This window comes from Lepisosteus oculatus, chromosome 13, assembly GCF_040954835.1.
Source record: "Lepisosteus oculatus isolate fLepOcu1 chromosome 13, fLepOcu1.hap2, whole genome shotgun sequence".
Classification (NCBI taxonomy): domain Eukaryota; kingdom Metazoa; phylum Chordata; class Actinopteri; order Semionotiformes; family Lepisosteidae; genus Lepisosteus; species Lepisosteus oculatus.
This window is the reverse complement of record NC_090708.1, coordinates 14,637,068-14,651,468: the sequence shown is the minus strand read 5'-3', so window position 1 is coordinate 14,651,468 and position 14,401 is coordinate 14,637,068. Positions and strand designations below refer to the sequence as shown.

Here is a 14,401-nt window from a genome sequence, read left to right as displayed (position 1 = left end):
TGTTTCTTCACAGGATATTCCCCAGGAGGAGTTGCGAATTTCTTGAAGGGTTCAATTTTAGTACTGTAAGTCTGTCTGCAGTTACTTTTCTGCAGAGGTACTCTAATGTGTGAAAGTGGTGCTGAAATTGTGGTGTTCCTGGTTAGCACAACTAGACTGAAAGTGGTACACAACTATTATTCCTGCATCAAGTGTCGTTTTTGAAATATTAAGAAACCTATATGTTTTTTTTTAGGTTCGCATGCACTGCGAATACTTGGGTCTGACATTCAGGAAGAATTTTCTGTTGCATTAAAAAGGTCAACACGTTTGGTGGAAGGAGGAACTAAAAGGCAGATGTGATCTTTCTCTTTCCTAGTCGTGGCCTCATGGAAGATGATGCAGAGCCGATATTTGAGGATGTGATGATGTCATCACGTGGGCAGCTGGAGGACATGAATGAAGAGTTTGAAGACACCATGGTCATCGACCTGGTGAGTTTCTGCAGGGAGGCCTGGGAACTCATGTCATCACCTGTTTTTTCTCCATTTTGGATATGTAAAGCAAATTTAAAAATCTAAAATGATCTTAAATACCAAATTGATATTTGAGCTATTTCTCTTTAAAGTGTTCAAATTGTTTATTTCTTTATTGCCTATACCTAAGTACATTTTTCTCAATATTTTACAGCCTCCATCAAGGAACAGACGAGAGAGGGCAGAACTGAGACCAGATTTCTTTGACTCTGCAGCTATTATAGAGGATGACTCGGTAAGCAGTAAATCTCTCAACCTAGGTAATGAGAGGTTTTGGAAATCTGAAGACGCGACATGCATTCAAAAAGTTGGATTGCTGAAGAGGAATGAACTTGTTCACCAGCATAAAAGTTTCAACAGCAGGATAATTTTGTGCTTAGTAATTGCTGTAGGTCATTTGAATTTTCCAACCTATGTTGTCCAACTTAATATTTTGGCCTTCAACAAAATTTGGTATCAATTTCTGTTTTTTGCTTTTTAATCAATACACACATATAAAACAATCTTGATGCAAAAAATAAGTAATTGTTTACCAAAAATCAGTGCTGGAGGAACACTCTAAAAGGATTGATTGACTTCAGTTCTTTCCAAGGAAACTGTTTGCCCCACTTCCTGGCTTATATTCTGTATAGAGTATTAAACCTGCGTCTCGCAGCTCCATTCAGACATTTTATTGAAATAACTCTGAGGAATCAGAGGAATAACTCATTTCTTATGGAATTCGTGACACTAATGAATAAGAAAAATGTATTTAGTTACAAAACTCCTTAAGTGTGCCCAGGAGCAACTTATGTTAGAAAATTTGAGTATAAAGAAGATGCCAGTTTTCAAGTGCTGTAGTTTCACCAGCAGCATTGTGGAGGTTAGATCTTAAATTCCAGACCTTTAATAAGGGTTGGTCTGAGTCCTTATGAATAATTTCTCAATTATTTCTGAGAATTATTTCAGTTTCTTTGGAAACGTTTATTGCTAATTATTCTGACTTCTTATGGGTCATTTCTTGCTTATTGGAAAAATTGACTACTGCCAAGAAAACATGTGTATATAGATTTAAAGTTTTGTGTTCTAGTTGAGTAGTCTGTTATGGACAAAAGCTTGTCAAGAATAATGTGGGAGGTGGGGAGAGAAAACCTGGGACAATGATAGAAAATGTAGAGTACATGTGTATAAACTATATTGAAAGAGCACCTGAAATTGCTGATTTTAAAACTTTCTGCCAAAACACTTAAGACGTGCATATCCTTTATATATTAAAACACCTCTACAGTATTAAATTAGCAGAGGTAGGCATTCACTGTAGAATGACTTTTTGGTTAAGCTAGTTTTAATCCTTTTGTTGCATCTAGTTTTATGGGTGCATATCGATATAAAGTCTTGTTTTGCACTTTTTTTGTAATCCAGGGCTTTGGGATGCCTATGTTCTGAAGACTGAGGAAGAGGCTTCAGAAACTCAGAAGTCTGGAGCAAGGGGCCTTCATACTGTGATTGCTTGTTATAAAACATTCAAAAAATTGATCAGTTATATTTTAACATAAAATATAAAAAGGAATGATCAGTGGGAAGAAGCAGGAAAAAGGCTGAAAAGGATCATTGCCATTGTGGTGACTGTTGGTACCTCCCAGAGATGACTGGATGCAGAAAAATGTTATTAACAGTGGAGGTGCTGGTGCTACAGTGTTTTAAGGTGTTCCTCAAAATAGACACCACAAAGTTTTCTTTGAAATAAATCAGAATAACATTTATATTAAAAAAAAACAAACAAGCTGTACATTTTTAAAACAAAACCAGTTCATTCATCCTGTTTAAAAATAACTTTTTAAAAACTCATGCCTATCCTGTTAATTAGCCACATTGCAATACAACAGCATCTGAATCACACTGGATTTGGTTAACATTGTGGTACGCTTTTTAATTCATTCATTGGAATTCGGATTCCACTATCCCACGTTTTAAAGATGTAAATGTTTGAAATAACTGCTGCTGACCACTGTCAGCTTTCTTGACACTGTACAGCCACTTACAGTTCAGCTTCCTTTTTGTTCACCATGTTTTGCATACAAATATAAAAGGTTTACACTTAGTCTGCAAAAAAAAACTGATTTTTAAGACTCCTTTATTTAGCTGAAACACTGTGTAGATGTCCCCCCAGCTCCAGGGTAATTCAATAATGTTGAAATTTTAAGTGATTAATTCATGCAAAGGCTAATTATGCCTTCATAATTAACACTACTTTGGCTGATTTAAGTTCTTATGCTGTCTGATATTGTCCATGGGGATGGAAAAATAGTTCTGCAACTCATCTCTTCTGCAATCCCTTGGAAAGAACAGAATACCTAGATTTTTCTGAATTTCTGTCATCCATATTTATTGGAAATAAATCTTTGTATCTTTGTGTATAGTATTGTTGAAATACTGCAGCAGCTTGATAGCTCAAATTTTAATCTTAACAGTTCCTGACAGGATTCTTTTAAACCAATAAAACTTCTGGATCTCATTTTACAGCAAAAACAGAAACCAAGCATTTTTACATGTACAGTTAAAAGTTAACTCTCACAAGTATTTTCCAGAAATGTCACACGGATCATGTACCTGGGTTTTTAAATGAATAAAGTAAAAATATTTTGAATTTTAGTAGTTTTAGTATGAAGTTTTGAATCAAGTGAGATTTTTGTCAAATGTTTGTACAGTTATATTTGGACAGATCTGTTGCCAAATGATAGTGGACTACATGCTAATCCAGCTTTCAGCGTGCCAGACAAACTCTAAAACGACTGCGGCGAAATTGAAGGCAGTCTAAAATGTGGGATTGGTTTTGGAGCTTTGTTGGCTATAAAGTGGTTGGATTAAAATGTCACTACTGTAGTTCTGTGGGCATAGAAGCATAGTAGATGCTGCATGGTTTGAGTCCTAGTCGCAACAAACCTTGTGCTTCGCAGTCACCTGTATCACAATGGAATTCTAATTTAGACAGTATTGTAGAGTGCATAACAAAGGTTTCATATCTAGGTACCTTCATGGTGGGTTTCAAATTCAGTTCTGATTCAATAGCTTTTATATTTCGAGTGTCTCCTTGATTGGTTTTGCTAGTAATCCTGTAAATTGTACATTTTCAATATTAAAAAAGTTTTCTTTTTGTACAATTTAAAGCTGATGGCGTCACTTTCCTTTAATAAACTGTTCTAAAACTGTTGATTTTCTGCCCTTTATTGGTATTTTCAGTTTTTTTCCTTCAATGGGTGTCATAAGTTGTTTTAAAACATGCAGAACCCCTCACAGAAACTGTCTAAACTTCGAACTGAAGCCTTAAAAGACCATGTGTATTTGAAGTAAGTAATTTGCTCTGCCCTGGAGAGTTCATAGTTTAATGTTCTGCCAGCAGTACTAATAATAATAATAATAATTGCTTACACTTATATAGCGCTTTTTCTGGACACTCCACTCAAAGCGCTTTACAGGTAATGGGGACTCCCCTCCACCACCACCAATGTGCAGCATCCACCTGGATGATGCGACGGCAGCCATAGTGCGCCAGAACGCCCACCACACATCAGCTATCAGTGGGGAGGAGAGCAGAGTAATGTAGCCAATTCATGGAGTGAATGTTATCAAGCCCTGACCAATCAAGGAGTATAACCGAGGTTGAGATATTTCATTGCCTTTTACAAATATCACTACAGTACCAGCTAAGATCAAAATTAGTTAATACATAGATCACTAATCCATTTTTCCCACTTCTGAGAATATAGCTTTGATTTTTAAGGTTGTACTTTGTAAAAAAAAAAAGCATTTTTTCATTTTTAAAAACATTTTATTCATTTCTGTTCTCATTTTATTCAGTCTATGCAAAAAACGACCGAAAGACATTGGTGGTGTTTGAAACCGTATCTGCTATAAAACATACTACACTTTCAGGTACAAACTCACAGAGGAATGTTGGCGTGTTTTTTCCAAGGATTTGTTTGTTTTTTACTTGCTAGAACCTCCAAATCCCGACAGATTCGCAGCCGAGTGGTTGAAGGCTGAATGATATCGTCCACAAATCCTAGAAAAGGCATAAATACACATTTCCGTTATGTCCTAGGCTAATTATTAGTGTGATGTACAATACCTTTTCTGTTGTACTTAATCCTGTCTATATATATATTAAAAAAAAGACTTAAACTAGCCTCCATTGGAAGAGTAACTTGTTATGCTGCTATTAAGTTTTGTTGCCTGCAAACAAAATGAAACACTGAACTGCCATACATTCTCATCGTATTCAGCACCTTAAACATTTCCAGGTTTGAGCCTCTATAGCTGGAGAATTAAATGCAATGGTACCAGCAACAGAGGACAGACACAGGTCGAAACTATATGGAAGTGGATTTAAAACCGAGAATAGCAAACACTTTCAATGCGAAGGCTTGTGTGAGGATGGAACAAGCAACCTAGCCATGTTTTTGAAGCGGTTTCTTTCTCGAAACAGCTGGATGAGAGCCCTGGATCAATTACTAACGACCAAGCTGGCTCGATGGCTTAAATGGCCTCCTGTCATTTGTGATGGGCTGAACACTGCAAACCCTGAGGCCTCCTAGGCACCTGCACGTTGTCTATGCAATGCAGTTGGCAAGGGACATGCCTCTACTCTAGCCAGAGCTGTCTACTGAAAAAGAAAACAAGAAGTCTCTCAAAAGCAACATACACTAGATTGAAATAGTTTTAAATTTGTACCTCTGACCGCAGCAGGGAAAGGGTTTGCAAACTTCTCAACATATTCAGCTTCCGCCTCCTCCTGGTTTTCCTTTCCCCTGAAAATAATCTGCACAGCACCCTGTAACAAATGGGAGTCAACACGTCACAACATTTCCAAGTCAGAGGCAAAGGATGCTGCTGGATAGACAGTTTCTCATTTTTTTAGCTGCTTCACTGCGGTATTTGTACTGTGCTTTATGGGCCGTGCCAACGTTGCTAGAACTGTGCAGCTGCTCGTCTAGGATTCAACACCACAGCTGTTGACTCTGCCATAATTACCTTGGCACCCATGACTGCCACCTCAGCTGTTGGCCACGCGTAGTTCACGTCTCCTCTTAAGTGCTTGGAGCTCATCACATCATAGGCACCCCCGTAAGCCTTTGACAGAACGAAGACATTCAAAACGTTAAATCCCATGCATCTCCATTTCTCATAGTACACACACTTGCCTTCTCCTTTCATGTACCTGCAAAGAAATCTGGCCTTACTTCAAAATTAAAACAGAATGCTTTGTTTTATGTCATTACCACTGAACCATGACTAATGACTTAAATATAAATGATTATATCCGTACACAAGGATATTTTTGTACCAATATTTGTATCGAAGTACTACTGTACCTTTCTGGTTATCACGGTAATTTTCGGCACAGTTGCTTCAGCGAAAGCAAACAGCAGTTTAGCTCCATGTCTGATGATGCCTCCATATTCCTGGGCTGTCCCTAGGAGTCGAAAGAAAAAAACTCAGCACCAAACCCAAGCTCCGCGACAAACCGGAAGAGATCCACTTCAGTTCCACAGTTTTTAAATATACGGTCCCTTTGAAACACACTCAGGACACAAGGTAGCTACATCCCTTGTAAAACGCATTTGTGCTGCAGGCTAAGAGTTTATTTTTTGAGAAAATGACACTCTTAACATCCTTTTTTTGGCTGTTTGGTCAAAACCGCCTTTAATTTCCACATACCTGGCAAAAATCCAGGCACGTCAACAAAGGTGATGATGGGAATGTTGAAGGCATCACAGAACCGCACAAATCGGGCTCCCTTCACAGAAGAGTTGATATCAAGACAGCCTACGGACATCAAGACAAAACATGTAGGAACAAAGCTGCAATTACCTTGTTGGTATTGCAGCACCATTAAAACTAAAAGAGGATCAAGGAACTCAAATGTGAAATTGAACAGCACAGTGCACGAAGCAGAAAAGAACTTATTGATACTCTGCAGTCAAGGACAGTGTAATCTTTTCAGCTTGCTACTTCAAAAAAGACTATTGCTAAGAGCTTTCGTGTTGTGCTTATTTCCAAGAAGCTACCTCATTAGGCATAAAAAAGTGATTCATTTTTCAGTTAGTGTTTGATATACAACATATATAATAAGCAAAGTACTAAAGACAATGTGCAGGGCATTAGGCTTCAGAAGTCAGTCTCACCTGATGCCACTTTGGGCTGGTTTCCCACAATTCCAACAGTGCGGCCATTCATTCTAGAAAAACCCACCACAATATTCTTTGCATAGTTTGGCATAATTTCAAAGAATTCCATCTCATCCACAATCTACAAATAAAACAAATATATTCAGAGCCTGTTGCCTGAAAAAAAAAAATCAGTAAAAATGTTCTGCAGCACAGAAGCGTGGTGTTTTCACTGTACCCTTTTATTTACAATGACTGCTTACACTGTGAATAATATCCAGCATGTCGTATGCCTTAGTGGATTCAAAGGGAACTACTGTGTCCAGGCCAGGAACAAGGCGATCACTGTAATACAAAATGTAGTTGTTACTGTATAATTTGTGAACTGCAAGCTTCAGAATGCAAAACTGAAATAGGACATCATGAAGTGTGTGATGAAACGCATACTACAATACCACCATATAAAACCTAAATTTACACATAAGGAAAGCAGCTGTGCTGCGGAAAAGTGATAAAATATGACATCATTAGTTCAATTAAGAAACTAAAGGTAAAATGGATTTAGCATTTAGGCCACCAGAGAACGATTTGGAAAACAAAGTGTGCAATGTTACCGGATTACCACTAGAGGGCATAAATGCATAGTTTTTTTTCCCCCCACATATTTCATGAAGTCTTAAAAAAACGTATTACAAATACAAAATACTAAACGCCAACTCTTACCTGCGGTCATGGCATTCAATCACTGGTGCTGCGTCTTTGTTACTGAGAGGGAGGAAGTTAAAAAACTCTCGGAGATTCAGCAAGGCATCAATGTCATTCTCAAATGCTCTGTGGGCAACACCTGAGGGAATTCAAGATCCATCTTAAAATCATTACACTGATTAACAAAACAAATGTTTTTGACTTACCCTCTTGAGGTTTGTCTTTAACAGTGCTCTCAAATGAAGAGCAGGTCTTGTCACATGCTTGAATTGGTATTAAAAAAAACTGTGCTAAGTCACCAGTCATTTCTGCTACTGTATATGCCCATTCACTAAAAACATTTTGAGAGAAGGTCAGATAATAAAAGCGAAACAAAAAAAAATGCCAGCCCCAGCAATGCTTTCCTGAAACCCCCAGAGAGTCCTTTCTAGGAGAGCTGAAGCAATTAAAAGTGGAGCAGGCAGGCTGCGGCACGTTTCGCTGTTAATTACACACTGCTTTCATTGAGAGTCTGGATCATTAATTCAGAGCTGGCACAAAACTGTGGGGTCTTGGCTCATATCCATACTGAATGCAATTAAATTTCACCTCATTAAAAGAAATCAGCAAATTCTTCCACACACAGACGACACCACATTGCCTATCTGCACTTCCACACATGGACAGACTCCCTTGTGTGCAAAAGTTTTTAAAAATCATCGCCTCCCAGCACTGACAGGCCCACTATTGTGAAAAGACAAGGTTTGTGTACAAGAATAAATGGTACTTTCAGAGAAATACAATACTGGAAGAAAATTCAGTAGACGTTCAGCCACCTCTCAATAGGTCTCTGTGTCCTTCTGCGGTGATAGCTAAGAAATAAAACTGCGGTAAGGCTCTAAGGGGAACTACCTGCAAAGGGTAAGAATGTGGTTGAAAAGGTCCAGAAGAGGCATAGATGGGAATGATCAGTTTTAATTAGAAGTCAATGGTCAATATTCTTTAGTGGCACTGGATGTCCACGTGGCTCAACTAGTAGAGACAGCTGATCCGAGCAGAGGTTGGGCTCTATGATTTATTATGGACATTTACAATAGATTGAAGAAACACAACCGCCCGAACAAGGACCTGAATCCTGGACCCTCAGATTAAAAGTCTGATACCCTACTGACTGAGCTATCCGGGCTCTAGAGGTTGGGCTCTATGATGCCTCAGGCACTGGCACACAATTGGCTCAACACAGCTGAGGGCCTGAAGGTGCAATCACATGACCCCTGTGACTTCCTGGGTGCCTGCAGGTCTGTGGTGTCCTCAGAGAGAGCTGAACACTGCACAGTGTGCAATGGGTCAAGGGGTACATGGCCCAATGGGTGGGGGGGTGGAGAAAAATGTTTGCACTTCCTCGTTCACTCTGTTTTGGTATAAAGGCTGAGATTCTCATTATAAAACCAAGATGGTCAGCTCTGCCCTTTCCTGTTCTCACCTGTCATGAACAGTGCATCATGGGAATCAGAGTTCCTGTGGCAGCTTCATCCCCATGAGTCAAAGGTCAATACTGTGTGCTGTATGGAGGATCAAGGTCATGGCCACAATATTCAATCCCTTGGCTGTGACTAACTTGTTTTCACATCAGTTCTTGATAGTAATGTTTACTCTGTTGTTGCTGGCTACTAAAATTGACTACCACTTCTCCAGGGTTCCTGAGGATAGATCACCAAGACTGACCACCTAGCATTTCATTTCAGATATGTTACGACTGTCTCATGCATTCTGTGAAGAAGTCAAAGGGTAAAAAAGGAGGCCTGGGATAGATCAGGCAGAAATTCACAGCCAGAGCTTGATTCACATTGCTTTGGAAACAATGGAGGTTTCAAGGTCATATAACTGAGGTTGACCTTCTTGGCTTTCTACAGAGGTCATTGCTGTGATCCAAGATGCAGCCACCTGGCACTTCCAAATTCGCTGGGTATATCATACATAATCTTGATTCCTAATTTATACAAAATTATGTAGTGCTACAAAAACAAAGATACCCTGGGGACTTTGGAATCCAGAGTTTAAACTTTTTATTTCACTATTTGTCAATTTCCAACACGACAAAAACTGGGCTGTATAAATCTGGATGAATTTTTATATCTCGGATAAAGGCATAACCTAAGTAAAACAAATTCACAGATTCCAGTTTCTGAACATTGTCAAAAAAATCCATTTTAAGAGTCAGTAGTTAAGAAGCATTTATGCAATGTTTATGGACAGTGTGCCATCACTGTTAAGCTCAGCTATGCGGTACACCTTGTTAGTAGCTGCTGGAAACTAGTTTCATCTGTGACATCCAACATTAACCCACCTGACACAGCTGTGTGTGTTTTTGCTCCGCCAAGCTCTTCTTGGGTCACGTCCTCATTGGTGACCGACTTCACCACATCTGGGCCGGTGATAAACAGATACGAAGTGTCCTAGAGGACAAAACACATCTTCACAGAAACCCGAATGACTGAGTCAGTAATTACTGGTTCCTATCACTGCAACGAAAGAAGTAATAACAAACTCCCCTAGATCGGAGCAGAGAATAAAGTTTGCCATTTACCAAATATACCAAGACTTATTGAATTGTCCTGCCTGCGAGGGATGCCTCATTATGAATAGTGGAAACGGTTGTTTTACCTTCACCATGAACGTGAAGTCTGTCAAGGCCGGAGAATAGACAGCCCCACCAGCACAAGGGCCCATGACGAGAGAGATCTGAGGTATGACTCCTGAGGCCATCACATTTCTCTGTGCGCAGGAGATACAGTAAGCAAAATGAGCCATTTACTTCTAGATGCTGTTCATCTGAGCAATTTACACGTTGCAAGTTCTACCCAGACCTACGTGGGGCGTTCTCTTACCAAGAAAATATCCGCATATCCAGCAAGAGACTCCACCCCTTCTTGAATCCGGGCTCCGCCAGAGTCATTCAGGCCGATGACTGGAGCACCCACCATCATTGCCTGGTCCATGATCTGTGTGTGGGAGCAAATCAAGGCTCTTCAGCTGTGCAACAAGCTGCTCTTCAGACTCGAATCCAGTCACCTGCTTTCCACTGCAATGTAGAAACTGTATGTTTATCCTGACCACAAGGGTTTCTGCAGGTGCCCTGCATAACCCTTCTTTTCTATGACGTTTCCCATTTTATACCTCTCCAGTTTGGAATGGATTCCAATGACATGCCCACCTGTCAGAGCCATGCATCATTACCATGTCTCACTGACATCACTGCAAAGCTTGGAGGCTCCCAGCAGGAGGCGCTGTTGCACGGCGAGCTCAGGAAACCCTGCTGAATTAAGACCACCCAACCCCTGGGGAGCTCAGCCAGTTGTGCATTGCCACTTGGGGAATACCAGATCGCCAGGCTCTCTCAGCATGGCCCACTGATGTTGTACTTTGAAGTCAGGTACTTCTTGCTCAGATTGCTCCAATAAAATGCCATATATTAATGGTGTCAAATGTATATAGTTTTCAGTCACATACATGAATAATAATCTAGATTAAGGATCTCAGTCTGTGCTCTAAATGAAACCTTTGCCAGCTGAAATATTAAATTGACTCTAACCTTTCTAGTTACGTTTCTAGTACGTTCTACTTAATCAGACATCACACTGAGTTGCCCTTTGAAGTTTGTGTAAACGGACATTTCTACGTGATCCACTTGAACACAGGTACAATTGAATATCGCATTACTATTTTTCTTGCTATTATTTTTTATCTTCCTTAACCGACAGCGGTTAGCATTTATGACATCAAAAATATCTCAAAACAATTCTGAGGTAGAAAATATACATTGTGTATACGGCATTTAACATTTTTTACCTATATTTTTTGGCAACTGGGGTAATTTCCTCAAACAGTCCTGCTTTTCATTTTTCTCCCCCATGAGAAATCACATCCTTCAGTAGAAATGTCATAAACTGTACCTTACAGATCTTCTGTGCATGAGCTCCTGAAAGACTGCCTCCAAAAACAGTGAAATCCTATAAAAAACAGGAACGGGACATTACACCAGGGGTCTTTTCAGACGCTCCGTATACGGTTTGAGACTGGAAAGACAATGAATTAATGTCCGTTCTAAACTAATGAGCCTCCCCTGCCCTTCCTGTTTAAGAAAAATAATTTTCCAATGTAGTCACATAATAAGGGGATTAAATCCTTTACAAAGGCTCACTTATACCAGCTCCCCTAAAGAAAATACTCATCTAGTGTACTGATGCTTTTTCATGACGATTGCCTGCAACAATTCCAGCAATACTACAGTCCAGTTAACATGTTTGACAACAGGCCGTATTTATAACCGACAGTTCATAGTCTTTCAATGCTGAATGTTAAATTTTACCAATGTAATTAGGTTTGTTTCACACATTTTGATCGTTAGACTGTTTGTTTCTTCTAAAGTGTTCCAAAATGATTGAATACCATGGTTTTGGAAATAAACTGAAATCTGCTCACACACATGCACATGTAAAATTACAGCATTATTTTTACCTGACTGAAAACATATACCAGTCTTCCATTGATGCGGCCCTGGCCAGTCACCACACTGTCACCTGGAAACTGGGAGACGAAGTTTTGGGAAAACAGTACGCAGGAAAGAACAAAGAACACAGACAAAGAATCAAATATTGAAATTAATGACATCGTTTACATCTAGCATTACAGAAATTGCTCACAGCGAGGATTCATTATGATTAAACATGTTTAGATTTGGACTAACATTAGTGTGAGGGTCAGAGTCCTGTTTCACTAGTTTAAAGTAATCAAAGAAACTTTCATAATAGGCCTTCTACTTTCATTAATTACTCTCGGGTACATCCTCCATATTACTAAATACTGCATATCAACAGCTTAGAAGCCATGCTGAATTGGACAAGCAGTCTGAAGCGTAATATGAATATAGTGAGGAGAAAAGCAATACAGAAATAGGAGTGCATAAATAATGCTAAATAATAAGTAGTACCATGAACTCAGTTTTGTGTATTTTGTACAGCATAGAACTTTCAACCCAGACAGATCCCAAACTGCTGTTTATGTAGGAAAGACCCCATATTAGGACTTTCTAACCTTTGAAGCAGTAACCATTTGTATTATTCTTGCAACTAATCCATTCCAGCAGCTTGCTGGAGAAAGTGTACAGCAGATAAGGGGAGGAAATAAGAAATGAAAGTGCCGGTATGGCAGACAGAGTCTGATCTGGACATGAATTAAACCAGGACACCGTTATCCACCCTACTGTTGCTACAGGACCTTAACTACCTAAAAGTAGTTATGTCTTGGTCTTAAATCTCATCTGAAGACTCCTTATACAGTACAGTGTCCACTGTCACCATATTGCTGCCCAGGTTTGGAATATCTAGTCCAGAACGAACAGAGGCCCCTACCCTTCTATCAGTATGTGGTACATTCCCGAAAGGTTCATCCCTACATATACCATGAACGGGGGCTGTACATACCTTATTGTGATCAGCCTGCATGCCGAAGTCAGAACACCTGTGTTCCACAAACATGTCATATTCTACAAAGCTGTCTGGATCCAACAACAGCTCAATTCGCTCTCGGGCCGTCAGCTTTCCCTGAATCAAAGGGCATCGACATATGAAATGATCTGGGTCGTGAAAGAAATAAATCTCGAATTTGACCATTTAAACTACTATCCACAAAAGCCGAAATAAAAATGCATTGATTTAAACTGTAGTTGATCGCAGCATATATGAATTATACCCACGGTGTTTACAGTCTTACGAATTTATAATCAAAAGCAAATAAATCCAAATTAGTTCGGTAGCGCTAAGAAAGTCTCCGTCTCGTCCAAAAATTGCGAGATTACTTAAAGACTGCGGGAGCGCCACATACTGTACCTGAAACAAACTGACAGTTTACTTAGAATAGCTCGGATGGAAAAAAATTCAACAAGATTCATCTTTAAAAGAGACTGACGGGTGTCTGATCTTCCACAATCTAAAGAGATGTATCCTTGAGGGATATCTGTAGTGCCGTGCCTTTTCCACACCTTTTATATTCTGGATTTTCACTGCACGTTTTACGTGAGGCTGTTCTGCCCGTAACCTCAGGTAAATTACCTATTGCATGTCAACAGACATTCAGATCAGGCCCCTTAGAAATTAAAAATAAGGATTTTGATCGGGATACGAAATGAACAATGAACATACCGCCTAAAACCAACTTTCACCATGTCTGAAGAGCTAAATCTTGCCAAATCCCTTGGGGACTGCTTCTGGGTAAGCAACTAATAGCACAACGGGAGATCTGGTCATTCGTCCCGAATTAAAATTAACAAAATCAGACAAGGTAGGTTTTAATTCGTAAAACTGAAAATAAAACAATTGATACACGGGATTTAATCACTGAAAAGCACAGTTGATCACCGCCTAACCTCAATAAATATCTAAAGAGCACGCCTTTTACCCTTTAAAGCAACACAAATGAAATGTCCTACTGCTTTTACGATTACATGTTTCATAATGTTTGCTTCATATCTGAAGACAGGCTATGTCATTGACTGAAGTATATTTACCCTCTTATGCTGTGCGTCTATTCTCTTCTGACCTCCTCCGACCAGCGCTGCCTTCCGTTTCTTGTCTATCCGCTCTTGCACGGACAGGTGGCTGACTGAGTACCACCGGGGCAGGAGCTGCACATCTGATCGTGCCGAAACCGCAGCAGCTCCATTGATCCTTACGTGGCTTTTGAAAGCGGATCGGAGTCCATGAAGCAGCCTACAGCTGCTTCGTGCTACTGTGAAAGCCGCCATGTCTGACACACTGACACTTAGAGACCAGTTCTGAGCGACCAATGGCTGCCTCCTTCTCGACGAATCGGCGCTTTTTCGTCTCTCACGGGAACCTATAGGAGAGCTCTATTCAGCGGGAGGGCGGGAGATAGTTTGACCATGAAGGACGCCAACCGAATGATTAGCAAAAGCAACTTGATTAATAAGATTTGGTAGAAACCTGGCTTGGTCCTTCTTCTTTAAATTAAGAACCACACAAGGTTAGAGAAGTACAT

General features: G+C 39.8%; 2 protein-coding genes across 3 annotated transcripts in view; one reads left to right on the top strand and one right to left on the bottom strand.

Annotated features, from left to right (window-relative positions):
* stag1a (STAG1 cohesin complex component a) overlaps positions 1–3,705 on the top strand; it is a 44,274-nt gene extending 40,569 nt beyond the window's left edge. For both annotated transcript variants that reach the window (XM_006637697.3, XM_069197642.1), the window contains exons 32-34: positions 359–473; positions 670–750; positions 1,917–3,705. In XM_006637697.3, coding sequence (XP_006637760.1) covers positions 359–473; positions 670–750; positions 1,917–1,940 — 220 coding nt within the window. In that variant the 3' untranslated portion in view covers positions 1,941–3,705. The remainder of the gene's footprint in view (positions 1–358; positions 474–669; positions 751–1,916) is intronic.
* A 596-nt stretch (positions 3,706–4,301) lies between these two features.
* On the bottom strand, positions 4,302–14,186 carry pccb (propionyl-CoA carboxylase subunit beta). The gene is made up of 15 exons (XM_006637696.3): positions 13,911–14,186; positions 12,829–12,948; positions 11,864–11,932; positions 11,299–11,355; positions 10,234–10,347; positions 10,010–10,120; positions 9,693–9,801; positions 7,385–7,505; positions 6,925–7,006; positions 6,680–6,803; positions 6,213–6,320; positions 5,867–5,967; positions 5,526–5,624; positions 5,226–5,325; positions 4,302–4,557 (listed from the first exon to the last, which is right to left on the bottom strand). Exons 1-15 carry the CDS (start codon positions 14,145–14,147, stop codon positions 4,436–4,438), a joined length of 1,674 nt encoding a protein of 557 aa, XP_006637759.1. The 5' UTR covers positions 14,148–14,186; the 3' UTR covers positions 4,302–4,435.
* Between the last annotated feature and the right edge of the window lie 215 nt (positions 14,187–14,401).

Coding starts and splice junctions, on each gene's coding strand:
- pccb (XM_006637696.3), bottom strand. CDS start 14,147: ATGGCGGCTTTCACAGTAGCACGAAGCAGCTGTAGGCTGCTTCATGGA. Junction 10,121..10,233: donor GATATGCGGATATTTTCTTG/GTAAGAGAACGC, acceptor TCCTGCGCACAG/AGAAATGTGATGGCCTCAGG. Junction 9,802..10,009: donor ACTTCACGTTCATGGTGAAG/GTAAAACAACCG, acceptor TTTGTCCTCTAG/GACACTTCGTATCTGTTTAT.